The following is a 26,179-nucleotide window of genomic DNA, read 5'->3' as shown; positions in this document are numbered from 1 at the left end:
ACCATCACCATCAACACCACAGGACCGACACCATCAACACCACAGGACCGACACCATCAACACCACAGGACCGACACCATCAACACTACAGGACCATCACCATCAACACCACAGGACCGACACCATCAACACCACAGGACCGACACCATCAACACCACAGGACCGACACCATCAACACCACAGGACCGACACCATCAACACCACAGGACCGACACCATCAACACTACAGGACCGACACCATCAACACCACAGGACCATCACCATCAACACTACAGCATCTCACAAACATTGCCAGATGCTGGGATCATCAGGAGTGAGTGATGGAGGACGAGGGAGATGTTGGAGTAATGGAGTGTGACAATATCAACACCATCTATGGGCCTGCACGCCAACTCCAAGGCATTAGGTGTGACGAAGACAACGCCATCTGTTGGCGGAGGTGCGTGGCAAGATCAACGCCATCTGTGAAAGGTTCCTGAGCCGGGTCGAAGATGTTGTCCTCTAGTGAGGGAAGTAATATTATCAACGCCATCTATCGTGTTCATCCAATCATATTTTCTGTTACTCGGTGAAAGGCTATCATCCCATGTTATCCTTGTGCACTTTCTGTCTGTCTAATGACCTTTAGGTCCACAGAGGTGAAGAGGAGGGAATCTTGCACTCAGGCAGGCAGTTCACCCTGGGCAGTCCACAACTCCTGACTTGTTTCTGCGAGGACAAGTTGCCGCCGTCGGTAGAAGACCGTCGGTGTTTTGGCTGTTGTACTTGTGCAGTGTTATTGTGTGGACCAGCGTACGCGAGATTGGCCAGGAGTTACAAGACGACAATACTGGCCGTGTATGCGAAAGTTCTGCTAGCGTGTTGCTGGGTACTTCGGCCAAGGAGTTAGTGGAGACCCCTGAACGTATTACTTGTGACCCCTGTCAGCGTGTTGCTGAAGAAATCTGCCAGTGTGTTTCTGGAGAGCAGGGACCAGATTCACGAAGCAGTTACGCAAGTACTTACGAAAATGTACATCTTTCCTCAATCTTTGACGGCTTTTGTTATATTTATTAAACAGTTTACAAGCATGAAAACTTGCCAATCAACTGTTGTTATTGTAATGAACAGCCTCCTGGTGCTTCGGAGTTCATTAACTGTTTAATAATTATACAACTGGTCCTCGACTCAAGTCCATTACATCCAGCGGGTGACCCCACAGACGCATTCATTAATTTTTTACATGCTGTTCATTCAAAACAGGAATTTTCTCAAATATAAATTAATATTATAATATATTAGCATATTGTGAATATATAGGCATAAGTTAGGTTAGGTGTTTAGGTTCTGTTGGCAATTACTTGTATTTGTAGTACTTGGGTGAGCATTTATAGCGTTGTGGTTCGAACAAAATTCCTCAGTGAAGCACTTGTTGCGGAAGTGTTCGAACGAAATCAGTTGTGAGTCGTGTGTAAACCATTTTTCATTCATTATCAGGGGGTTTAGCGGGTGCATGGAATCACTTTTGGGTCTTTGTTTGGAGGACGGGCTGAATTGTAAACAAAGCCGCCAAAGATTGAGTTAAGATGTACAGGTTCGTAAGTGCTTGCGTAACTGCTTCGTGAATTTTACTCCAGATGTGAGGTATTTGGACATCGTGATGATACAATGTGGGACTGGCCCTTGTTGAGTAAGGTGAACTTTTTTTTTTCTACCACAGACGTGGCCTGACATTTACAATGCTAACCAGCATATATACATTTTCTTCTGTCCTCCATGGACAGGGTTAGAGATGTGCTAAATACATAGTTCAGGGGTTTATTGAACAATCAACCACAGAAGGTGATTCGGTGCGTTTAAAATGCTAAGCTAACCTACATACGTATATACATAGATACACAGATTTACGTATGCCCTACATAAGTGTTCGATGTGTCTTTTACATAGTGTCATTAATGTGCATTTACAAAGGTGAAATGTGATTCTGATCAGCTTCCATATATACTTTATACACATACATATACATACATACACACACACACACACACATATACGTACATATACATATATACACACACACACACATGCATTCACATACATTTGTCTCTTTTACTCTGACAGGGTGAGATAGCTGATAGAGAAACTAGTGTGCAATTAAGCACTTAATCACTGAAAGTGATTAAGGTGCTTTTACAAGCTCAGGTTATATAGTTACATCACATACATACATTGCAAAATTGATATATTACATGGTTAATCTTGGATACAAGTCCAATATATCATCAAGTGTTCCAGTACTCATATAGTAATTACACAGTTCAGCATACCTTAGCCCAGGAGGGCGATTGTCAGTCAATATGGGACATTCTACAATATAATGTTCAAGAGAGTGCATGTTTTCTCTTTCACAAAGTTGACACATTGTGTACTCGACATTTGGGTTTTGAGAAAGCTGAGGTGAACTCACCGGTGATGACCATTGAACGTGGACGACTCGTACTTGATAATACTGGACTCACTGGGAATTGAAGAATACTTCAGAATATATTGGTCCTGTGCGAAAACAACACTGTGTGTACATTATATTTTTATTTATATTTATATAAATATATATGTGAGAAAGCTGCAGGAATAAGCAAGCCATAGCTCACTAAGAACTTTAATTGACCCGGCCAGGATTCGAACCCATGCCGTCCATTCCCATTTCTAAAACTCAGCATGGCCCGTGCATGTGCCAGAATTTGATGAAAAATTGTACCTAAATGGATCCATGAGTGTCGTCGGGGGTTGATCAGTCTTGGAGCTCGGTTAATAAGCACCAGGACTGACCAATCCTGACAGACGACCATTGGTGCGGTGGTCACGGTACTGTGAACGTTTAGGGGTGATCCTGGATGGCATGGGTTCGAATCCTAGCCGGGTCAAAGAGTTCTTAGTGATTATATATATATATTATATATATATATATATATATATATATATATATATATATATATATATATATATATATATATTATATATTTATTATATATATATTTATTATATAATTTCCGCATCGGGAAAATATATTTCATCGCTTGTAAAGTATATCCCATCGAGTCACAACTGGGGTATACTGTTCTCTCTTACACTTCAGGCAATCTAAACTTCGACATCACGAGTATACTGAACTGTCTTGCCATGGCTATAACGAACCGGCTCCCCGGTGATGTCCCAAACAGTCGTTTTAATATTGCAGCTCCTCATCATGGGCATAATCGTTTGTCACAGCACGAACAAACCCAACCATTATGTCATATTCAGGTATACATATTCTCCAAGCTACAACACCTCGGATAGTGCCGTAAGGTATACTTGCCTGAAGCAGTAATGAGTTGTCGTTCAGCGAATGTATTGATCACGACGGCCACTGAAGAGGGTCATAACTCTCCCAGCGTTATGTGGTACTGGACATATACCCAGCAGGTTATACTCCTTCGTAATTAATGTTGATTGTATAGATGCACAAGCAGAGGATATATTATGGATATATTACATCAGGAGTACAGCTCGGGTACAATAGCTGTAATAATGATGTGTATAAATGCTGTAATGAAATTCTAGGCATTTCTATATAAAATTCCTTGTAAATTTTCTCATATCTCATTATCAAAAGATGAAAAGAATGTTTTTCTCTCAGGACTGACAGTCAGTGGGTCTCAACCAAGGATTAATTAAATTTAAATTTGTATTAGTTTAGAAGAATATAGAGCATTATAGATTACAATGAAACCACAATATCTTACTGTATCTAAGTTACTCAGAAGCCGACATACGTGAATTCAATCCCACCCATTTGCATAATATTCAATCAGTATAGATTATATATTGATTAATCAGTTTAGATTAAATGATCAATCAGTATAGATTATACAATGATTAATCATTATAGATTAAATAATGGTTATTCATTATACCTTGAACAGTGATTAACCAGAATATATTAAATAATGATTAATTAGTATAAAGTAAATAATGATTATTCAGTATAGATTAAATAATAGTATAGATTAATGATTAATCATTATAGATTAAATAATCAGCATAGATTCAATAATTAACTAGTATAGATTAAATAATCCGTGTAAATTAAATAATGATTAATCAGTATAGGATAAAGATTAATCGGTATTGAATACATAAGGATTAATCAGTATAGATTAAATAATTAATATATAAATCTTAATTAATAGTATATCTCAAAAAAGGATTAATCAATATAGATTAAATATTTAATCAGTGTAGATTGAATATTGATTAATCAGTAAAGATTAAATATTTAATCAGTGTAGATTGAATAATGATTAATCAGTAAAGATTAAATAATTAATCAGTATAGATTGAATATAAAATATAGCTCTGAATCTTCTTTTAAGTTTTCATAAAAATGTTTTCTGTTGCGAGAAGTTTCTTTAGAAAAATAGTTTCTATTTTTGATATTGTGTTAAAAGATTAATTAATTTGGGTTAAAATAGATCGATAGATCATTATTAATATATGTTGTTAAACCTTTGACTGCGATGTGACCTTGTGTTATTATGGGTACTCTCAGGGTGCGGGTACTCTCAGGGTGCGGGTACTTTCAGGGTGCGGGTACTTTCAGGGTGCGGGTACTTTCAGGGTGCGGGTACTTTCAGGGTGTGGGTACTCTCAGGGTGTGGGTACTCTCAGGGTTTGGGTACACTCAGGGTGTGGGTACTCTCAGGGTGTGGGTACTCTCAGCGTGCGGGTACTATCAGAGTGCGGGTACTCTCAGCGTGCGGGTACTCTCAGGGTGCGGGTACTCTCAGGGTGCGGGTACTCTCAGGGTGCGGGTACTCTCAGGGTGCTGGTACTCTCAGCGTGCAGGTACGCTCAGCGTGCGGGTACTCTCAGGGTGCGGGTACTCTCAGGGTACGTGTACTCTCAGGTTGCGGGTACTCTCAGGGTGCGGGTACTCTCAGCGTGTGGGTATGCTCAGCGTGCGGGTACTCTCAGGGTGCGGGTACTCTCAGCGTGAGGGTACTCTCAGCGTGCGGATACTCTCAGGGTGCGGGTACTCTCAGCGTGAGGGTACTCTCATGGTGCGGGTACTCTCAGCGTGAGGGTACTCTCAGCTAGGGTGCGGGTACTTTCAGGGTGCGGGTACTATCAGCGTGAGGGTACTCTCAGGGTGCGGGTATTCTCAGCGTGAGGGTACTCTCAGGGTGCGGGTACTCTCAGCATGAGGGTACTCTCAGGGTGCGGGTACTCTCAGCATGCGGGTACTCTCAGGGTGCGGGTACTCTCAGCGTGCAAGTACTCTCAGGGTGCGGGTACTCTCAGGGTGCGGGTACTCTGAGCGTGCGGGTACTCTCAGCGCGGGTGTACTCTCAGGATGCGGGTACTCTCAGCGCGAGGGTACTCGCAGGGTGCGGGTACTCTCAGGGTACGGGTACTTTCAGCGTGTGGGTACTCTCAGCGTGCGGATATTCTCAGGGTGCGGGTACTCTCAGCGTGAGGGTACTCTCAAGGGGCGGGTACTCTCAGCGTGCGGGTACTCTCAGCGTGCGGGTACTCTCAGCGTGTGGGTACTCTCAGCGTGCGAGTACTCTCAGGGTGCGGGTACTCTTAGGTTGCAGGTACTCTCAGGGTGCGGGTACTCTCAGCGTGCGGGTACTCTCAGGGTGCGGGTACTCTCAGCGTGCGGGTACTCTCAGAGTGCGGATACTCTCAGCGTGAGGTACTCTCAGCGTGCGGATACTCTCAGGGTGCGGGTACTCTCAGCATGAGGGTACTCTCAGGGTGCGGGTACTCTCAGCGTGCGGGTACTCTCAGGGTGCGGGTATTCTCAGCGTGCGGGTACTCTCAGGGTGCGGATACTCTCAGGGTGCGGGTACTCTGAGCGTGCGGGTACTCTCAGCGCGAGGGTACTCTCAGGGTGCGGGTACTCTCAGGGTGCGGGTAATTTCAGCGTGTGGGTACTCTCAGCGTGCGGCTACTCTCAGGGTGCGGGTACTCTCAGGGTGCGGGTACTCTCAGCGTGAGGGTACTCTCAGGGTGCGGGTACTCTCAGCGTGAGGGTACTCTCAGCGTGAGGATACTCTCAGGGTGCGGGTACTTTCAGGGTGCGGGTACTCTCAGCGTGCGGGTACTCTCAGCGTGAGGGTACTCTCATGATGCGGGTACTCTCAGCGTGCGGGTACTCTGAGCGTGCGGGTACTCTCAGGGTGCGGGTACTCTCAGGGTGCGGGTACTCTCAGCGTGAGGGTACTCTCAGGGTGTGGGTACTCTCAGCGTGAGGGTACTCTCAGGGTGCGGGTACTCTCAGCGTGAGGGTACTCTCAGGGTGCGGGTACTCTCAGCGTGAGGGTACTCTCAGCGTGCGGATACTCACAGGGTGCGGGTACTCTCAGCGTGAGGGTACTCTCAGGGTGCGGGTACTCTCAGCGTGAGGGTACTCTCAGGGTGCGGGTACTCTCAGCGTGAGGGAACTCTCAGCGTGAGGATACTCTCAGGGTGCGGGTACTTTCAGGGTGCGGGTACTCTCAGCGTGCGGGTACTCTCAGCGTGAGGGTACTCTCATGGTGCGGGTACTCTCAGCGTGCGGGTACTCTCAGCGTGCGGGTACTCTCAGGGTGCGGGTACTCTCAGGGTGCGGGTACTCTCAGCGTGAGGGTACTCTCAGGGTGTGGGTACTCTCAGCGTGCGGGTACTCTCAGCGCGAGGGTACTCTCAGGGTGCGGGTACTCTCAGCGCGAGGGTACTCTCAGGGTGCGGGTACTCCCAGCGTGCGGTTACTCTCAGCGTGCGGGTACTCTCATGGTGCGGGTACTCTCAGGATGCGGGTACTCTCAGGGTGCGGGTACTCTCAGGGTGCGGGTACTCTCAGCGTGCGGGTACTCTCAGCGCGAGGGTACTCTCAGGGTGCGGGTACTCTCAGCGCGACGGTACTCTCAGGGTGCGGGTACTCCCAGCGTGCGGGTACTCTCAGCGTGCGGGTACTCTCAGCGTGCGGGTACTCTCAGCATGCGGGTACTCTCAGGGTGCGGGTACTCTCAGCGTGCGGATACTCTCAGCGTGCGGGTACTCTCAGCATGCGGGTACTTTCAGCGTGCGGATACTCTCAGCGTGAGGGTACTCTCAGCGTGAGGGTACTCTCAGCGTGAGGGTACTCTCAGCGTGAGGGTACTCTCAGCGTGCGGGTGCTCTCAGCGTGAGGGTACTCTCAGCGTGCGGGTGCTCTCAGCGTGCGGGTACTCTCAACGTGCGGGTACTCTCAGCGTGCGGGTACTCTCAGGGTGCGGGTACTCTCAATGTGTGGGTACTCTCAGCGTGCGGGTACTCTTAGTGTGCGGATACTCTCAGCGTGAGGGTACTCTCAGGGTGCGGGTACTCTCAACGTGTGGGTACTCTCAGCGTGTGGGTACTCTCAGTGTGCGGATAATCTCAGCGTGCGGGTACTCTCAGGGTGCGGGTACTCTCAACGTGTGGGTACTCTCAGCGTGCGGGTACTCTCAGTGTGCGGATACTCTCAGCGTGCGGGTATTCTCAGGGGCGGATAATCTCAGCGTGCGGGTACTCAGTAACAATGTCGTAGCTCACAGGCAGTCGTACACCTGAAGAAAAAAATATATAAAAGTATAATTTCAAATGGAGTGAAACCGACAGCCTCAGACCAAGAATTGCAATACATTATTTACTACAAAAACACGACTGCTGATTTAATACTCAAGAACAGCCCCAGTACACAATTAAACCCAATAAAAAAGGCAAACGTGAAATCCCAATTTACACGCCCCAATGAAGGATGTCACCTTCGATCTACTTATATTGGTATGATTATTACAAAGCTTTCGAGAAGACTGACCTGCCATCTTCAAGTTGGTGCCCCCTAGGCACTTTATAAGTGTACATAACACAACACTCAAAAGGAACACGCTGGTAGATAATACAACGATCCACCAATGACCAGAAAAGTCTGCGAATATTGGAAGCTATACACAAAAGTAAGAAGAAATCACTTTAAATATTCAGAGTAACGACTTGGCTACCTTGCCGACACTCAGACCCAGGCCTCACCAACCATCACGGGATAACGACGACATCTCTACTGGGTTCTCAGCCCTCACCGAATACCAGAGTTTCACGCAACGTCTTACCCAATGTTTGACCTTTCTCTGTATTCCTACCTTATTTCCCTATTCCTTACCCTATGTTTGGCCCCCTTTACTACTTCGACACTTCACCTCACCCCAGTCAACTACACCCCTTCCGCATGTGTATATATATCCCAAAATTGCACCTTATGTATTCATTCTGAATTGTGGTAACTTAATTCCTCCTCTTAACATTGACACTAAGAAAACAGTTGTAGCATAGAAAACTTACATCATTCAACTCTGAAGAAGAACTCTGTTACCCGATCAGGCTTCGAACCTGCCACATATGTACTATATTAGGCGTTATCCATCGTGAATTAGGCCTAGGAAGGTTAGGTTAGGTTAGTTTAGTCTGTCTTTGCAAAATAAGTAAAAAATATTTTTCCGGTTTGTCTAACTTATTAGTGCCGATTTCTACTTTCTAATTTCGTTGTTCCGCGGTATATATACTATGGTGTAGGAGAATGGGGTGATATACGTTATGGCTTTATCCTTTAACCCTGTATCGCGCGTTACTATAGGACTTTATAGTTTTAATTAAAAATTTAACATCCACATAACAAACAATGCTCTTGGACCACAAGCATCATTTGAACGTTCACTTCTATGGTGAACATACAGATGGTGTATGTTATGTATTAATGTTATGCACTACTTTTATACTGTGGAAGCCAAAAGCGAGACTTTAATGGGCTCTTCTTCCAAACATTGAGTTTTGCTATTGAAGTCCTGACCAATAAGTGGAGCAACAGGAGGTCGTAAGAGACAACCCGTCGCCACAGAATTCTACTGAAGCGCTCGTTCGAGTCCGCATGAAAGCAGATAAGCAAAATTCCCGAGAATTCGACACAAATTGCACTCGACTCTTGGGAAAAATCCCATCTTGGGTTAAGTTGGGTTCCGGGAAACACAGCCACCGCTGGTTAACCTTCAGAACCACACTGTTAATCTCGTTCTATTAGCCCAGACCCGACACTGCTGATCCTGAAGCAGGAAAACTCCCTAAAAACCATACCAACGAATCTTTTATTCTGGTAGAAATTCACGAGCGACTTGGCGGAAATTCAACAAGAAAACATTTTGTGTATATTTTTAGAGGGGAAATAAGACCCTCCAAATTTTTGTTTCCGTGAAGCTGGTCGAGCCCCGAGGGCCTCGGATAATAATTTAATGCAATTCAATACCTCAACCAGAACACCGCCTCAGGAAGTGCTGTGCTCTCAGCCGGTAGTCTCTCCCCTTCTCTTCTCACTCTTCCCTTCTCTACCTTCTCTAACTCTAACCTTTCCATTTCTCTCATTGCTTCTTCTCTTCAATTCATTCTCCGTCGCTCTGCCTTAGGGCCTGGAAAGTTCCCTTAACATCTGCTGGCTCGCTCTCTCTCTCTCTCTCTCTCTCTCTCTCTCTCTCTCTCTCTCTCTCTCTCTCTCTCTCTCTCTCTCTCTCTCTCTCTCTCTCTCTCTCTCTCTCTCTCTCTCTCTCTTTCTCTGTGGATCTACAACTTTTCTCCGTTATAAATTTCTTATCATTCTCTCACCTTACACCTTCCCTACTCTCCAGCACCTGAACATCTCCAGCACCTGAACGTCTCCAGCACCTGAACGTCTCCAGCACCTGAACATCACCAGCACCTGAAACATCTCCAGCACCTGAAACATCTCCAGCACCTGAAACATCTCCAGCACCTGAAACATCTCCAGCACCTGAAACATCTCCAGCACCTGAACATTACCAGCACCTGAAACATCTCCAGCACCTGAACATCACCAGCACTAGAACATCACCAGCACCTGAACATCACCAGCACCTGAACATCACCAGCACCTGAACATCACCAGCACCTGAACATCACCAGCACCTGAACATCACCAGCACCTGAACATCACCAGCACCTGAACATCTCCAGCACCTGAACATCACCAGCACCTGAAACATCACCAGCACCTAAACATCACCAGCACCTGAACATCACCAGCACCTGAAACATCACCAGCACCTAAACATCACCAGCACCTGAACGTCACCAACACCTGAAACATCTCCAGCACCTGAACATCACCAACACCTGAAACATCTCCAGCACCTGAAACATCTCCAACACCTGAAACATCACCAGCACCTAAAACATCACCAGCACCTGAACATCTCCAACACCTGAACATCACCAGCACCTGAAATATCTCCAGCACCTGAACATCACCAGCACCTGAAACATCTCCAGCACCTGAACATCACCAGCACCTGAAACATCTCCAGCACCTGAACATCACCAGCACCTGAAACATCTCCAGCACCTGAACATCTCCAGCACCTGAAACATCACCAGCACCTGAATATCTCCAACACCTGAAACATCTCCAACACCTGAAACATCACCAGCACCTGAACATCTCCAGCACCTGAAACATCTCCAGCACCTGAAACATCTCCAGCACCTGAAACATCTCCAGCACCTGAAACATCTCCAGCACCTGAAACATCTCCAGCACCTGAAACATCTCCAACCCCTGAAACATCACCAGCACCTGAACATCTCCAGCACCTGAAACATCTCCAGCACCTGAAACATCTCCAGCACCTGAACATCTCCAGCACCTGAACATCTCCAGCACCTGAAACATCTCCAACCCCTGAAACATCACCAGCACCTGAACATCTCCAGCACCTGAAACATCTCCAGCACCTGAAACATCTCCAGCACCTGAACATCTCCAGCACCTGAACATCTCCAGCACCTGAACATCTCCAGCACCTGAACATCTCCAGCACCTGAAACATCACCAGCACCTGAATATCTCCAACACCTGAAACATCTCCAACACCTGAAACATCACCAGCACCTGAACATCTCCAGCACCTGAAACATCTCCAGCACCTGAAACATCTCCAGCACCTGAACATCTCCAGCACCTGAAACATCTCCAACACCTGCAACATCACCAGCACCTGAAACATCACCAGCACCTGAAACATCACCAACACCTGAAACATCACCATCACCTGAAACATCGCCAACACCTGAAACATCGCCAACACTTGAAATATAACCAGCACCTGAAACATCGCCAACACCTGAAACATCGCCAACACCTGAAACATCGCCAACACCTGAAACATCGCCAACACCTGAAACATCGCCAACACTTGAAACATCGCCAACACCTGAAACATCTGCAGCACCTGAACATCACCAACACCTGAAACATCTCCAGCACCTGAAACATCACCAGCACCTGAACATCACCAGCACCTGAAACATCACCAGCACCTGAAACATCTCCAACACCTGAACATCACCAGCACCTGAAACATCTCCAGCACCTGAACATCACCAGCACCTGAAACATCACCAGCACCTGAACATCTCCAGCACCTAAAACATCACCAGCACCTGAAACATCTCCAAAACCTGAACATCACCAGCACCTGAAACATCTCCAGCACCTGAACATCACCAACACTTGAAACATCAACAGCACCTGAACATCACCAGTACCTGAAACATCTCCAGCACTTGAACATCTGAAGCACTTCAAAGTCTTATGCAAATCCAAATGTTGCCGTTTTTCCTCGCCGTTATGAATTGCTCAATATTTACGAGTTTTTCCCTCTGTTGGGTAATGAATGGCACAATGGCCAGGGAATTTTTGCACTTTGTTATGCAAGCCAGAAATTTATGATAGCAATCAGAGGCAGGTTGCACAACCAGGAAATTTACGTTACGTCAGCCAAGACATCCCGAGACATCGTATGGATATGGTGGGGTTGGGGGGTTAGTGGAAGGGGGGAGGGGGGAATTTCCTCTTTTCCCACGCTGGGAAATTGGGATATGAAGGTTCTGGCGTCCTCCCATCACAGGAGGGGGATGGGATGTTCAGGTGATGTTCAGAAGGTTGGTTCATGTGCTCCATATCCCATCCCAGGATGGGATATGGAGGGATTTCCCCCTACTTCACTCGCTGAGTGAGCCCTGGGATATTTTATACCAACTCCAACATACCTGCAGTATATGGCAGGTTTTAAGTCCATGTCAACTAAGACCCTCTGCTCTTGTACCTATATAAAGGTTCACACCTTTATATAGGTGAACAGGAACAAACAGGACTCTCTAGGGGAGAACCCATGGCGACCCCATCCACTTGTGTATACATGTGCTCATCGGGACTCAAGAAAGGTGACTCTTTAGTGCAGGCTTGGAGTAACTTCCTCAGTATGCTCTCTGGTATGTCTAGAGGAGGTACAAGGCGGATCACGATACACTCTCTCCATCATCATACAAGGGCGTGAATGAGCTTCCAGTTCAGTGAGCGAGTGAAGAGACAACTGACTCGCCAGTTACCTGAGTGAATAACATATTTGTATTTTCCTCGTTCTATGAAAAATAAATGTTTTGCTCACTTTATAGTAAAGTTATTTTATCAACTACAAGAATGGATGCCTACATCTCTCTTTCATTTGTTTTTGTTTTTGCACGGATGTGTACAGGAGTACACGACTTCTAACTCCTGTTGGCTGTAGTGTCAGAAATTGATGATGTCAAAGAAATATTGATGTCATAAATACCTTTCTAGATGCTTATATTGATGCTAGAAATACCGGTTATAACAAAACGGTTTAACTTGTCAATACCAGCAAAAGTAACTTAGTAATGGCAAAGGCTAAGGTATTCTGAACATAAACACTACTACATAAACAATTCCTTGGCTGGCATGTTGAACTGGCACCTTGCTTGCTATCTACTGGGCTTGTGACAGTAGCGGAACTGGCAGTCAGTAGCGGGACTAGATAGCCAAAGATTGATTGATTGATGAAGATTAAGCTACCCAAGAGGTGGCACGGGCATGAATAGCCCGTAAATAGCCAAAGAGTTCTTCATTGGTTATATAGCTACAAGCCACTATCAGATTACGTAGGAAGTAGGGGTTCATTAAATCAAATAAATATTACCTGAATTAGAATTCTTCTGTCCCTATCAGTGATGATTCTAGTGATTGGATATCTGGGGGAGTGATAGCAAAGGCATTTGGATGTTGTAGTTTCTGGCTAGATGGCCCTTCATGGCTCGCCAATCAAATTTTATTGATTGTGGACCTTATGATGGCAGACTCATTAGTGTTCAAGATGATATCACGACTGATATCACCCAAGCTCAAGACAGATATTGCCTCTATTTAAATGGGACATATTTAGTAAATCTGAAAAATGGTTAGAATATTAATTTGGGACTTCATCAACAATGATAACTTTAAGTCCACAAATTCGATAAGATGCTCAGGAATTTCCTGACAAGCTCAAGTTAGCTGAGCTAACGACTGCGGAATAATTACATGTCCGGATTGTCTACGGAGAAACTACCCAGTACCCAAGTCTCGTGGGCTTCGGTAAGCCAAAAACTACAACTGCGACTCCAACTGCATATTGAAGCCAAACGCTGCACATCCCGGCTAGAGCAGGATGCCCTATGTCCTTCAAAATGCCCTATAATGAACAGGACGGTAATCACAGGAGTTCCCAGTTTTCGACAGAAAGAACTCACAATAAGAGCCTCGATCTTAGCTATGTGGTCGCCTTTCTAACACAAGGTAACTGCCATAATAGCATTTCCCACGACGATGCCTAGAAACAGACATTACAAAAAAAATAGATATCAGAATGATGCAATGTTTACACAGATTGCAAGGCAGACCATGCAGGATCCAGCGCCTCTACCAGAGTTCAGGGATACACGTATCATGGATCATGTTCATGATACAGGTGTGGATTACACAGGAAACACCGTTCAAAGGTATTTATAATTTTTTTGACTATTAGAGCGAGTCATATTGTCCTGATAACAAATCAATCATGCAAACCTTTGTGAGGGAAGAAGATCCTACATTCAGATATTACTCACTGACGAAGATCCTCCTCCAACATATTACTCACCGACAAAGATCCTCCTCCAAGATATTACTCCCTGAAGTAGATTCTCCTCCAAGATATTACTCACTGACGAAGATCCTCCTCCAAGATATTACTCTGACAATGCCTCAACACTTCACGCTCCCGCGGATTACCTTGAGAAAATCTTCCCAGAAGGCAATTTTAAGGATCACTTGAATAGTAAAGTGTGAATTGAGGTAAATCCCTCTTGAAGCCTAGTTGGTTTGGCACAGTCTGAGAGCCGCTGCAGACATTGTTCCAAGAGGAATACAAATGATTTTAGAAAGAGATCTGCTTTAGCTAAATGAACTTGACACAGTTAAATCACAGGAAGGAGAGGTTTTCGTTTATGAATTGAACACGCTTTAAGCAATTAAATCATCTGTTATATGGGAGACGATTGAATCTATTTTTTGGCTGCAACTTCATCTCAGAAGAAAGGTACTCGACAAGTAGCTTCCAGAGGATGTTCAACAAACCAAGTAGCACCTCAGGGAGGTTCAACAAACCAAGTAGCACCTCAGGGAGGTTCAACAAACCAAGTAGCGCCTCAGGGAGGTTCAACAAACAAAGTAGCGCCTCAGGGAGGTTCAACAAACCAAGTAGCACCTCAGGGAGGTTCAACAAACCAAGTAGCACCTCAGGGAGGTTCAACAAACCAAGTAGCGCCTCAGGGATGTTCAACAAACCAAGTAGCACCTCAGGGAGGTTCAACAAACCAAGTAGCACCTCAGGGAGGTTCAACAAACCAAGTAGCACCTCAGGGAGGTTCAGCTAACCATCCAGACCCCTTAATATAGAACCAACCATCCAGAACCCTTGATATAGAACCAACCATCCAGGCTGTGCCAGGGTGCCAGGCTGTGCTAATGTGCTAAGCTGTGCCAGGGTGCCAGGCTGTGCCAGGGTGCCAAGGTGCCAGGCTATGCCAGGGTGCCAGGCTGTGCCACGGTGCCAGGCTGTGCCACAGTGCCAAGCTGTGAAGGGTATAAAACGAGTAGAGGCTTAAAGAGTAGAATGAAAAGTAGAGGAATAAAGAGGTAAACAGCATAGAGGGAGAAGCTAAAGAGGGGGAAAGAGGAAGAGCTTGACAGGAAAGCTAAAGGTGGAGGAGAAAGAGCTGCCATCATCCATTAATCTTTACAGATAGACAAGAAGGAAAATGACTTGCGAACTCGATATCTCCATATAAGGATAACATCAAAATTGACGATTAACTGGAGATATATTGAGTGAGTATCCCTCACTCGTGATCGACACATGAGTACCATCTACTCAAGATAGAGAGTACTTGCATTTAAAGGCAAATCTTACCAGAGTTCATAGTTGATTTTTATTCGTATTATTTATTCAACATATATATTGTGACTCAGTATAATATAGTTATAGCAACAACTATATTCTACCCACTTCAAGACTCCGCATCAATATAGAAGCATCAAGAGGAAGTGTTGATGCTATGGGTCAATAGGCCTTCTGCAGTTAGTTCCATTCATATGTTTTTTATACCCATTGGTTCGTGTTTTATCTTTTGTAAATGTCATTCACCTCATCCAAAACTTTGGTACCATTTCACATCACCCATATGCGAGTATAAGTATGGATGTGCGTTTACAGGTTACAGTTGTGTATGTAAACTAAAGTCTTTGAAAAGTAATTACGAAACGCGTTCAGGCGTCGCGTCAGACTAGAAATAAAAATGAATTTTGGAGAACTGATTTTTCAATTACCAACGACAGTGAAAAGAAACATAATAAATATTGAGAAAATTCGTGTTAGAATTATTAATCTTACCTTTTCGGTCATATTTAACAACATATGTTTACAAGAGAGACTTCTACCAAAGAAAATTTAGTATAAGAACTGCCCAAACGTCTAATGCTTTGTATCTATATACAAGTTTGTGTGATCACACTATTAATTGGGATGGGGCGAAAAGCATTGCCAATTGCAATGGCTTTGTGGAACGGAATTTAATTGAGTCTGCGCTAATTAGTCAATGTCCAAATCTTCTCAATGTTAGTACTGGTATGTACAAACTTGACTCAGTTTTAAGTTACAATATTACACAACAGTTTAAGAAAAAACTCTGAAAGGGAGGCTTACAATGTCTCATTACAATTTTATATTCATTTATTGTGTGTTCATGAGGCTTTTCTTTAACCTTTCATCCTTATTCTCTGACCGCTTAATCCTCTTTGACCTTTCCTGTTTCTCGTAATCCTTTCCCTAGAGATGGGTTGGTCAGGTTCCAGGTGAAACACCCATATCAATTTCTACCACTGGTTTTCTGCAGGCTGTCTTAGCAAGCATATCAACAGTGTCATGCCTTTAGGTGCCAACATGTAATGGTATCCATAGGAATTTAATCTCAAATCTGTTTTCTTTAGCAGCTAAAACATTCATTCGAATATCACTGACTATTTTCTGGGTGTCACTACTATGTGCGTTCAATGCCAGGAGTGCACTCTGCGAGTCACAGTATATAAGTCCACTGCCTTTGTCTTTTAAAAAGTCAGTGGCAAGGTATATGCCTGCAAGTTCGGTTTGAGTTGTACTTGCCCAGTCATTGACGCGCTTCATTGCTGTATGTACGAGAGAAGATTGTTCAAATATGTTACATGCACATCCGGTACATCGTCCACCTTCTTCTACAGAGCGTCGGTATAGCACTGATACACATCGTTACCCATACTCTGAGTACTTTCAGTGATGCTTTTTAGTGTTAACTGTGTTAATAATGTAGTGTGCACACTTTCTTGGGCGCATTTACAAAATCAACTGATAGATCCCAGTTATCCCATGGAGTAATTGACTGATTAATCATTAGTTGAGTTGGGTACATATTTAATATTTTGATGGAGTTGGCTACCTTATAGAACCAATATACATAAACAGATTTCGTTCTTCTTCTTTAGACCTCAGGTGAGTGTAGCATATTAGAAAGTTTAGCTTGAAACTTCATGTGTTGTCTAGATCTACTCAATGCCTTCACGCCGAAAACTGTGCTAATAGACAAAATTCTCTCACTTATGGTAGGTAATTTTAACTCTGCTCTCATATTAACTATTCTCGTGGACTTTGGAGCCCCAAGGATGAGACGCATAGCTTCATTTTGCAAGGTTTCAAGAGATTTCAGCTCTTTGTCAGTATACAGTGTGAGACGTAGAGCATTGTAGTCAATCACAGAGCGTATAAATGATACATAAAACATTCTAGCAAGTCTCACGTTAAGTCCATGATTGACACCAACAAGGACCCGCAAGGGCTTTAATCTTTCTCAAAGTCTCCTCTTGAGAGAAGAAAGGTACCCAGGGTCGTTAATGGGGGACACCAAGGTATCTGTAAGACTCGCAGTTCTCAAGTGCTCGCCCATCTATATGATAATTGGCTGGTGGAATACCAAATGGAATGAGGGCACGAGTTTTCCCATACTGCCAAGAGCAACGCAACTGGTATGTACAGGACGCCTTAATCCACTTGACCATCACGACCGGACATAAGGAAGTGATAGCCGAAGCTATTTGAACCACATCCCTGCCGGCACTCGGATGGTAATCTTGGGCATAGCATTCTATCAAATCACCTCATTTTTTGGGGCACACGTGAGGAACACAAATGCGAACAAGCCTGAATGGTCCCCATGACTATATGCAACTGAAAACTCACACCCCAGAAGTGACTCGAACCCATACTGCCAGGAGCAACGCAACTGGTATGTACAGGACGCCTTAATCCACTTGACCATGACGTCAGTATACAGTTAAGTCCAGAGTCCAGAGACCAGAGTCCAGAGACCAGAGACCAGAGACCAGAGACCAGACTCCAGAGACCAGAGACCAGAGACCAGAGTTCAGAGACCAGAGATCTGAGTCCAGAGACCAGAGTTAAAAGACCAGAGTCCTTAGGCCAGAGACCAGAGACCAGAGTCCAGAGACCAGAGTCCAGAGACCAGAGATCTGAGTCCAGAGACCAGAGTCCAGAGTCCAGAGTCCAGAGTCCAGAGACCAGAGTCCAGAGTCCAGAGACCAGAGACCAGAGTCCAGAGTCCAGAGACCAGACTCCAGAGACCAGAGACCAGAGTCCAGAGACCAGAGATCTGAGTCCAGAGACCAGAGTTAAAAGACCAGAGTCCTTAGGCCAGAGACCAGAGACCAGAGTCCAGAGACCAGAGTCCAGAGTCCAGAGACCAGAGATCTGAGTCCAGATACCAGAGTTAAAAGACTAGAGTCCTTAGGCCAGAGACCAGAGACCAGAGACCAGAGTCCAGAGACCAGAGCCCAGAGACCAGAGTTCAGAGTCCAGAGACCAGAGTCCAGAGATCTGAGTCCAGAGACCAGAGTCCAGAGTTCAGAGTCCAGAGACCAGAGACCAGAGTCCAGAGTCCAGAGACCAGACTCCAGAGACCAGAGACCAGAGTCCAGAGACCAGAGATCTGAGTCCAGAGACCAGAGTTAAAAGACCAGAGTCCTTAGGCCAGAGACCAGAGACCAGAGTCCAGAGACCAGAGTCCAGAGACCAGAGTTCAGAGTCCAGAGACCAGAGATCTGAGTCCAGAGACCAGAGTTCAGAGTCCAGATTCCAGAGACCAGAGTCCAGAGACCAGACACCAGAGTCCAGAGATCAGAGTTAAAAGACCAGAGTCCTTAGGCCAGAGACCAGAGACCAGAGTCCAGAGACCAGAGTCCAGAGTCCAGAGACCAGAGATCAGAGTCCAGAGATCAGAGTTAAAAGACCAGAGTCCTTAGACCAGAGACCAGAGACCAGAGACCAGAGTCCAGAGACCAGAGTCCAGAGTCCAGAGACCAGAGTCCAGAGACCAGAGACCAGAGTCCAGAGACCAGAGTCCAGATACCTGAGTCCAGAGACCAGACTCCAGACCAGAGTCCAGAGACCAGAGTCCAGAGACCAGAGTCCAGAGTCCAGAGATCAGAATTAAAAGACCAGAGTCCTTAGGCCAGAGACCAGAGACCAGAGACCAGAGTCCAGAGACCAGAGTCCAGAGTCCAGAGACCAGAGTCCAGAGATCAGAGTTAAAAGACCAGAGTCCAGAGATCAGAGTCCAGAGACCAGAGTTAAAAGACCAGAGTCCAGAGACCAGAGTTAAAAGACCAGAGTCCAGAGACCAGAGATCAGAGTTAAAAGACCAGAGTCCTTAGGCCAGAGACCAGAGACCAGAGACCAGAGACCAGAGTCCAGAGACCAGAGTCCAGACACCAGAGACCAGAGATCAGAGTCCAGAGATCAGAGTCCAGAGATCAGAGTCCAGAGATCAGAGTCCAGAGATCAGAGTCCAGAGATCTGAGTCCAGAGATCAGAGTCCAGAGTCCAGAGTCCAGAGACCAGAGACCAGAGTCCACAGTCTACACACACATCACTATACTCTACACACACTTACATCACTATACTCTACACATACATCACTATACTCTACACACACTAACATCACTATACTCTACACACACATCACTATACTCTACACACACATCACTATACTCTACACACACATCACTATACTCTACACACACATCACTATACTCTACACACACATCACTATACTCTACGCACACATCACTATACTCTACACACACATCACTATTCTCTATACACACATCACTATACTCTACACACACACACATCACTATACTATACACACACACATCACTATTCTCTATACACACATCACTATTCTCTACACACACATCACTATACTCTACACACACATCACTATACTCTACACACACTTACATCACTATACTCTACACATACATCACTATACTCTACACATACATCACTATACTCTACACACACATCACTATACTCTACACACACATCACTATACTATACACACACACATCACTATTCTCTATACACACATCACTATACTCTACACACACATCACTATACTCTACACACACTTACATCACTATACTCTACACACACATCACAATACTATACACACACACATCACTATTCTCTATACACACATCACTATTCTCTACACACACATCACTATACTCTACACACACTTACATCACTATACTCTACACACACATCACTATTCTCTACACACACTTACATCACTATACTCTACACTAACAACCTGACTACTTCAACATGGAGGCTTGTCTCAGTAACAAGGGTCGTAACAAAATACTATCCCTTGCACTATCACGGGTCAATATGCCTATCCAGAGAGCAACCTTACCTACCTTGAGATGGTTTCGGGGCTTAGCGTCCCCGCGGCCCGGTCATGGACTATAGATGACTGACAAGGTCATGTCTACAGGTCACCAAGACAGTGCCCAGATGGCTGTGTACCCTGGAGATTCACCACCCAAAGGCAGGCGGGGCCAAAGAGCCAAAGCTCAACCCCCGCAAGCATCTCAGTCACCAGTGTCACAGTCCACCACCTCAGTCATCAGTGACACAGTCCACCACCTCAGTCACCAGTGACACAGTCCACCACCTCAGTCATCAGTGACACAGTCCACCACCTCAGTCACCAGTGACACAGTCAACCACCTCAGTCACCTGTGACACAGTCCACCACCTCAGTCACCAGTGTCACCGTCCACCACCTCAGTCACCAGTGACACAGTCCACCACCTCAGTCACCAGTGACACAGTCCACCACCTCAGTCACCAGTGACACAGTCCACCACCTCAGTCACCTGTGACACAGTCCACCACCTCAGTCACCTGTGACACAGTCCACCACCTCAGTCACCAGTGACACAGTCCACCACCCCAGTCACCTGTGACACAGTCCACCACCTCAGTCACCTGTGACACAGTCCACTACCTCAGTCACCAGTGACAAAGTCCACCACCTCAGTCACCAGTGACACAGTCCACCACCTCAGTCACCTGTGTCACAGTCCACCACCTCAGTCACCTGTGACACAGTCCACCACCTCAGTCACCAGTGACACAGTCCACCACCTCAGTCACCAGTGACACAGTCCACCACCTCAGTCACCTGTGACACAGTCCACCACCTCAGTCACCAGTGACACAGTCCACCACCTCAGTCACCAGTGTCACAGTCCACCACCTCAGTCACCAGTGTCACAGTCCACCACCTCAGTCACCAGTGTCACAGTCAACCACCTCAGTCACCAGTGTCACAGTCCACCACCTCAGTCACCAGTGTCACAGTCCACCACCTCAGTCACCAGTGTCACAGTCCACCACCTCAGTCACCAGTGACACAGTCAACCACCTCAGTCACCAGTGTCACAGTCCACCACCTCAGTCACCAGTGACACAGTCCACCACCTCAGTCACCAGTGTCACAGTCCACCACCTCAGTCACCAGTGACACAGTCAACCACCTCAGTCACCAGTGTCACAGTCCACCACCTCAGTCACCAGTGACACAGTCAACCACCTCAGTCACCAGTGACACAGTCCACCACCTCAGTCACCAGTGACACAGTCAACCACCTCAGTCACCAGTGTCACAGTCCACCACCTCAGTCACCAGTGACACAGTCCACCACCTCAGTCACCAGTGTCACAGTCCACCACCTCAGTCACCAGTGTCACAGTCCACCACCTCAGTCACCAGTGTCACAGTCCACCACCTCAGTCACCAGTGTCACAGTCCACCACCTCAGTCACCAGTGTCACAGTCCACCACCTCAGTCACCAGTGACACAGTCAACCACCTCAGTCACCAGTGTCACAGTCAACCACCTCAGTCACCAGTGTCACAGTCCACCACCTCAGTCACCAGTGACACAGTCCACCACCTCAGTCACCAGTGTCACAGTCAACCACCTCAGTCACCAGTGACACACTCCACCACCTCAGTCACCAGTGTCACAGTCAACCACCTCAGTCACCAGTGACACAGTCCACCACCTCAGTCACCAGTGACACAGTCCACCACCTCAGTCACCAGTGACACAGTCAACCACCTCAGTCACCAGTGACACAGTCCACCACCTCAGTCACCAGTGACACAGTCAACCACCTCAGTCACCAGTGACACAGTCCACCACCTCAGTCACCAGTGACACAGTCAACCACCTCAGTCACCAGTGACACAGTCAACCACCTCAGTCACCAGTGACACAGTCCACCACCTCAGTCACCTGTGTCACAGTCCACCACCTCAGTCACCAGTGACACAGTCCACCACCTCAGTCACCAGTGACACAGTCAACCACCTCAGTCACCAGTGACACAGACACAAACCTTCAAATCTCCTTTTAATTCATTGCTGAAGGAAAAGAATACAAACTTTAAAATCTTAAAAAAAATATATATATAAATTACGAACAAATGATAAGTTCAATAGTAAGAGCTTGGCTGATGGAACTGAGCTGGCGGGGGTGGCTGAGCCGCGTCCCCGTGGTCAGGCTGCTGTGGTCCCGACACCACAGCAGCTCCTTGACCTGGTGGTCCTTGGGCGTGGGCGTGATCACGCTCCTCCTCGTGGTGACTGTCTGGCTGGTCTTCCTCAAGGCCTTCAGTACACTCATCTCCTACGGACAGCGGGCGTACTCGCGCTATCGTGAGGTGTCCTCCGCCCTGATGAGGGTATCGTCGAACCCAGACGAGCTGTCCTCTTCCAGGACGAGTATATCGTTGGATCCAGACGAGCTGTCCTCTACCAGGACGAGTGTATCGTCGGGTACAGACGAGCTGTCCTCTACCAGGACGAGTGTATCGTCGGGTACAGACGAGCTGTCCTCTACCAGGACGAGTGTATCGTCGGGTACAGACGAGCTGTCCTCTACCAGGACGAGTGTATCGTCGGGTACAGACGAGCTGTCCTCCACCAGGACGAGTATATCGTCGGGTACAGACGAGCTGTCCTCCACCAGGACCAGTGTATCGTCGGGTACAGACGAGCTGTCCTCCACCAGGACGAGTGTATCGTCGGGTACAGACGAGCTGTCCTCTACCGAGACCAGTGTATCGTTAAACCCAGACGAGCTGTCCTCTACCGAGACCAGTGAATCGTTAGACCCAGACGAGCTGTCCTCTACCGGGACGATTGTATCGTTGGACAAAGACGAGCTGTCCTCCGCCAGGACACAGACCCCACCTGAGACAACAGACACACAGACCCCACCTGAGACAACAGACACACAGACCCCACCTGAAACAACAGACACACAGACCCCACCTGAAACAACAGACACACAGACCCCACATGAGACAACAGACACACAGACCCCACCTGAAACAACAGACACACAGACCCCACCTGAGACAACAGACACACAGACTCCACCTGAAACAACAGACACACAGACCCCACCTGAAACAACAGACACACAGACCCCACCTGAAACAACAGACACACAGACCCCACCTGAAACAACAGACACACAGACCCCACCTGAAACAACAGACACACAGACCCCACCTGAAACAACAGACACACAGACCCCACCTGAAACAACAGACACACAGACACCACCTGAAACAACAGACACACAGACCCCACCTGAGACAACAGACACACAGAGCCCACCTGAGACAACAGACACACAGACCCCACCTGAAACAACAGACACACAGACCCCACCTGAGACAACAGACACACAGACCCCACCTGAGACAACAGACACACAGACCCCACCTGAGACAACAGACACACAGACCCCACCTGAGACAACAGACACACAGACCCCACCTGAGACAACAGACACACAGACCCCACCTGAAACAACAGACACAAAGACCCCACCTGAAACAACAGACACACAGACCCCACCTGAAACAACAGACACACAGACCCCACCTGAGACAACAGACACACAGACCCCACCTGAGACAACAGACACACAGACCCCACCTGAGACAACAGTGATACAAGAACCCAAAGTGAAGAAGAAGAAGAAGAAGAAGAAGGAAGAGCCCAAAATGCCATGGGGCCGGCCAAAACCTACCCCAGGCCTCTCCCCATCTGAAGTGCGCGATAGGAAAAAGGTCAACTATGATAACCTCTGCAATTGGTGCCGCGGAGAAGTGAAATTGCATAAGTATATCGGATATATCTGCTATCACCAGCCCGCCCTATGACACGCTTACACCTGAAGAGCCGGGTGTGAAACCATACATCTGAAGGGCCGGACGCCCGGTTGGCCACTGGAGTCCGGTTGGCCCCCGGATTCCGGTTGGCCACCGGATTCTGGTTGGCCCCCAGAGTCCGGTTGGCCCCCGGATTCTGGTTGGCCCCCGGATTCCAGTTGGCCCCCGGATTCCGGTTGGCCCCCGGATTCCGGTTGGCCCCCGGAGAGCGATTGGCCCCCGGAGACCGGTTGGCCCCCGGAGACCGGTTGGCCCCCGGATTCCGGTTGGCCCCCGGATTCCGGTTGGCCCCCGGGGTCTGGTTGGCCCCCGGGGTCTGGTTGGCCCCCGGAGTCCGGTTGGCCCCCGGATTCCGGTTTGCCCCCGGATTCCGGTTTGCCCCCGGATTCCGGTTGGCCCCCGTATTCCGGTTGGCCCCCGGAGTCCGGTTGGCCCCCGGAGTCCGGTTGGCCCCCGGAGTCCGGTTGGCCACCGGAGTCCGGTTGGCCCCCGGATTCCAGTTGGCCCCCGGATTCCGGTTGGCCCCCGGATTCCGGTTGGCCCCCGGATTCCGGTTGGCCCCCGGAGTCCGGTTGGCCCCCGGATTCCGGTTGGCCCCCGGATTCCGGTTGGCCCCCGGAGTCCGGTTGGCCCCCGGAGTCCGGTTGGCCCCCGGAGTCCGGTTGGCCCCCGGAGTCCGGTTGGCCCCCGGAGTCCGGTTGGCCCCCGGAGTCCGGTTGGCCTCCGGAGTCCGGTTGGCCCCCGGATTCCGGTTGGCCCCCGGAGTCCGGTTGGCCCCCGGAGTCCGGTTGGCCCCCGGATTCCGGTTGGCCCCCGGATTCCGGTTGGCCCCCGGATTCCGGTTGGCCCCCGGAGTCCGGTTGGCCCCCGGAGTCCGGTTGGCCCCCGGAGTCCGGTTGGCCCCCGGATTCCGGTCGGCCCCCGGAGTCCGGTTGGCCCCCGGATTCCGGTTGGCCCCCGGAGTCCGGTTGGCCCCCGGAGTCCGGTTGGCCCCCGGTGTCCGGTTGGCCCCTGGAGTCCGGTTGGCCCCCGGAGTCCGGTTGGCCCCCGGTGTCCGGTTGGCCCCCGGAGTCCGGTTGGCCCCCGGAGTCCGATTGGCCCCCGGATTCCGGTTGGCCCCCGGATTCCGGTAGGCCCCCGGATTCCGGTTGGCCCCCGGATTCCGGTTGGCCCCCGGAGTCCGGTTGGCCCCCGGATTCCGGTTGGCCCCCGGAGTCCGGTTGGCCCCCGGAGTCCGGTTGGGCCCCGGAGTCCGGTTGGGCCCCGGAGTCCGGTTGGGCCCCAGATTCCGGTTGGTCCCCGGAGTCCGGTTGGTCCCCGGAGTCCGGTCTGTGTCCGGAATCTGTGTTGGCTCCCGGATTCCGGTTGGCATGGGGGCGGCCGATGCTGAAGTTTAGCTCACTGCAGGACCCCATGATGCTAAAGTGGACTCGACGATGCTGAAGTTTAGCGCTTTCCTGGACCGCACGATGCTGAAGTAGGTCTCCTCTCTGTTGGGTCCTCCCTCAGATGTGGCAAGGTTGGTCTCCTCCACAGACGGGTTGGCTGCTCCCTACCTCACAGTTCCTCTCTTGATCAGACAGGATTCAGCGAATGTCGTCTGTCCTCACACTGGGATATTGTTCCACTTCTCGTCTATCGTATACGTGTAGTACAACTGATACTCACCAGGAGTTGTTGTCTTTGGTGCATTGAACACGGAGTCTGCCACCCGAGCCCCTCACTGCCGGAACAGTCCGCAGGTTGCACCTCAACCCCCCAGTGCCGCCTCTCCCGACACACAGACCCCACCTCAGACAACAGACACACAGACCCCACCTCAGACAACAGACACACAGACCCCACCGCGGACAACAGACACACAGACCCCACCTGAGTCACAGGTCATACAAGAACCCAAAGTGAAGAAGAAGGAAGAAATTTTGAGATTGATGGATTTTGTTGATATTGAAAGTTATTGGTTTGTTATTTTTTCTTTTGACTTTTTAAATGTTTTATTGACAACAAATTCAGCGAATCAAAATTCAACAGTGGGGGCCCATGACGGCTGAGTGGACAGCGCTCGG

At 48.1% G+C, this 26,179-nt stretch overlaps 2 protein-coding genes across 2 annotated transcripts; one reads left to right on the top strand and one right to left on the bottom strand.

The window, feature by feature from the left end:
* Positions 1 to 13,750: 13,750 nt before the first annotated feature.
* LOC138350828 (golgin subfamily A member 6-like protein 22) lies at positions 13,751 to 19,219 on the top strand. Its single transcript, XM_069302266.1, has 5 exons — positions 13,751 to 13,923; positions 17,817 to 18,240; positions 18,394 to 18,625; positions 18,716 to 18,891; positions 18,926 to 19,219. The coding sequence occupies exons 1-5, from the start codon at positions 13,751 to 13,753 to the stop codon at positions 19,217 to 19,219; spliced, it is 1,299 nt and encodes a 432-aa protein (XP_069158367.1).
* Positions 19,220 to 22,579: 3,360 nt separating this feature from the next.
* Positions 22,580 to 25,528, bottom strand: LOC123758216 (uncharacterized). Its single transcript, XM_069302265.1, has 3 exons — positions 25,285 to 25,528; positions 24,142 to 24,429; positions 22,580 to 23,121 (listed from the first exon to the last, which is right to left on the bottom strand). Exons 1-3 carry the CDS (start codon positions 25,526 to 25,528, stop codon positions 22,580 to 22,582), a joined length of 1,074 nt encoding a protein of 357 aa, XP_069158366.1.
* Positions 25,529 to 26,179: the final 651 nt, after the last annotated feature.

This window comes from Procambarus clarkii, chromosome 47 (assembly GCF_040958095.1).
Source record: "Procambarus clarkii isolate CNS0578487 chromosome 47, FALCON_Pclarkii_2.0, whole genome shotgun sequence".
Taxonomy (NCBI): Eukaryota; Metazoa; Arthropoda; class Malacostraca; order Decapoda; family Cambaridae; genus Procambarus; species Procambarus clarkii.
Note: the sequence above shows the minus strand (reverse complement) of the source record. Positions and strands in the feature narration are given on the sequence as shown.

What these genes read in the sequence shown, in the direction of transcription:
- LOC138350828 (XM_069302266.1), top strand. Translation starts at nt 13,751, where the DNA reads ATGCCTAGAAACAGACATTACAAAAAAAATAGATATCAGAATGATGCA. An exon ending in TCCAGAGACCAGAGTCCAGA is followed by an intron (nt 18,241 to 18,393) that starts GTCCAGAGACCA and finishes ATCTGAGTCCAG; the next exon opens with AGACCAGAGTCCAGAGTTCA. An exon ending in ATCTGAGTCCAGAGACCAGA is followed by an intron (nt 18,626 to 18,715) that starts GTTCAGAGTCCA and finishes TCCTTAGGCCAG; the next exon opens with AGACCAGAGACCAGAGTCCA.
- LOC123758216 (XM_069302265.1), bottom strand. Translation starts at nt 25,528, where the DNA reads ATGGGGTCCTGCAGTGAGCTAAACTTCAGCATCGGCCGCCCCCATGCC. An exon ending in GGGCCAACCGGACTCCGGGG is followed by an intron (nt 24,430 to 25,284) that starts GCCAACCGGAAT and finishes GGGGCCAACCAG; the next exon opens with ACCCCGGGGGCCAACCAGAC. An exon ending in GGGCGTCCGGCCCTTCAGAT is followed by an intron (nt 23,122 to 24,141) that starts GTATGGTTTCAC and finishes CTGTTGTCTCAG; the next exon opens with GTGGGGTCTGTGTCCTGGCG.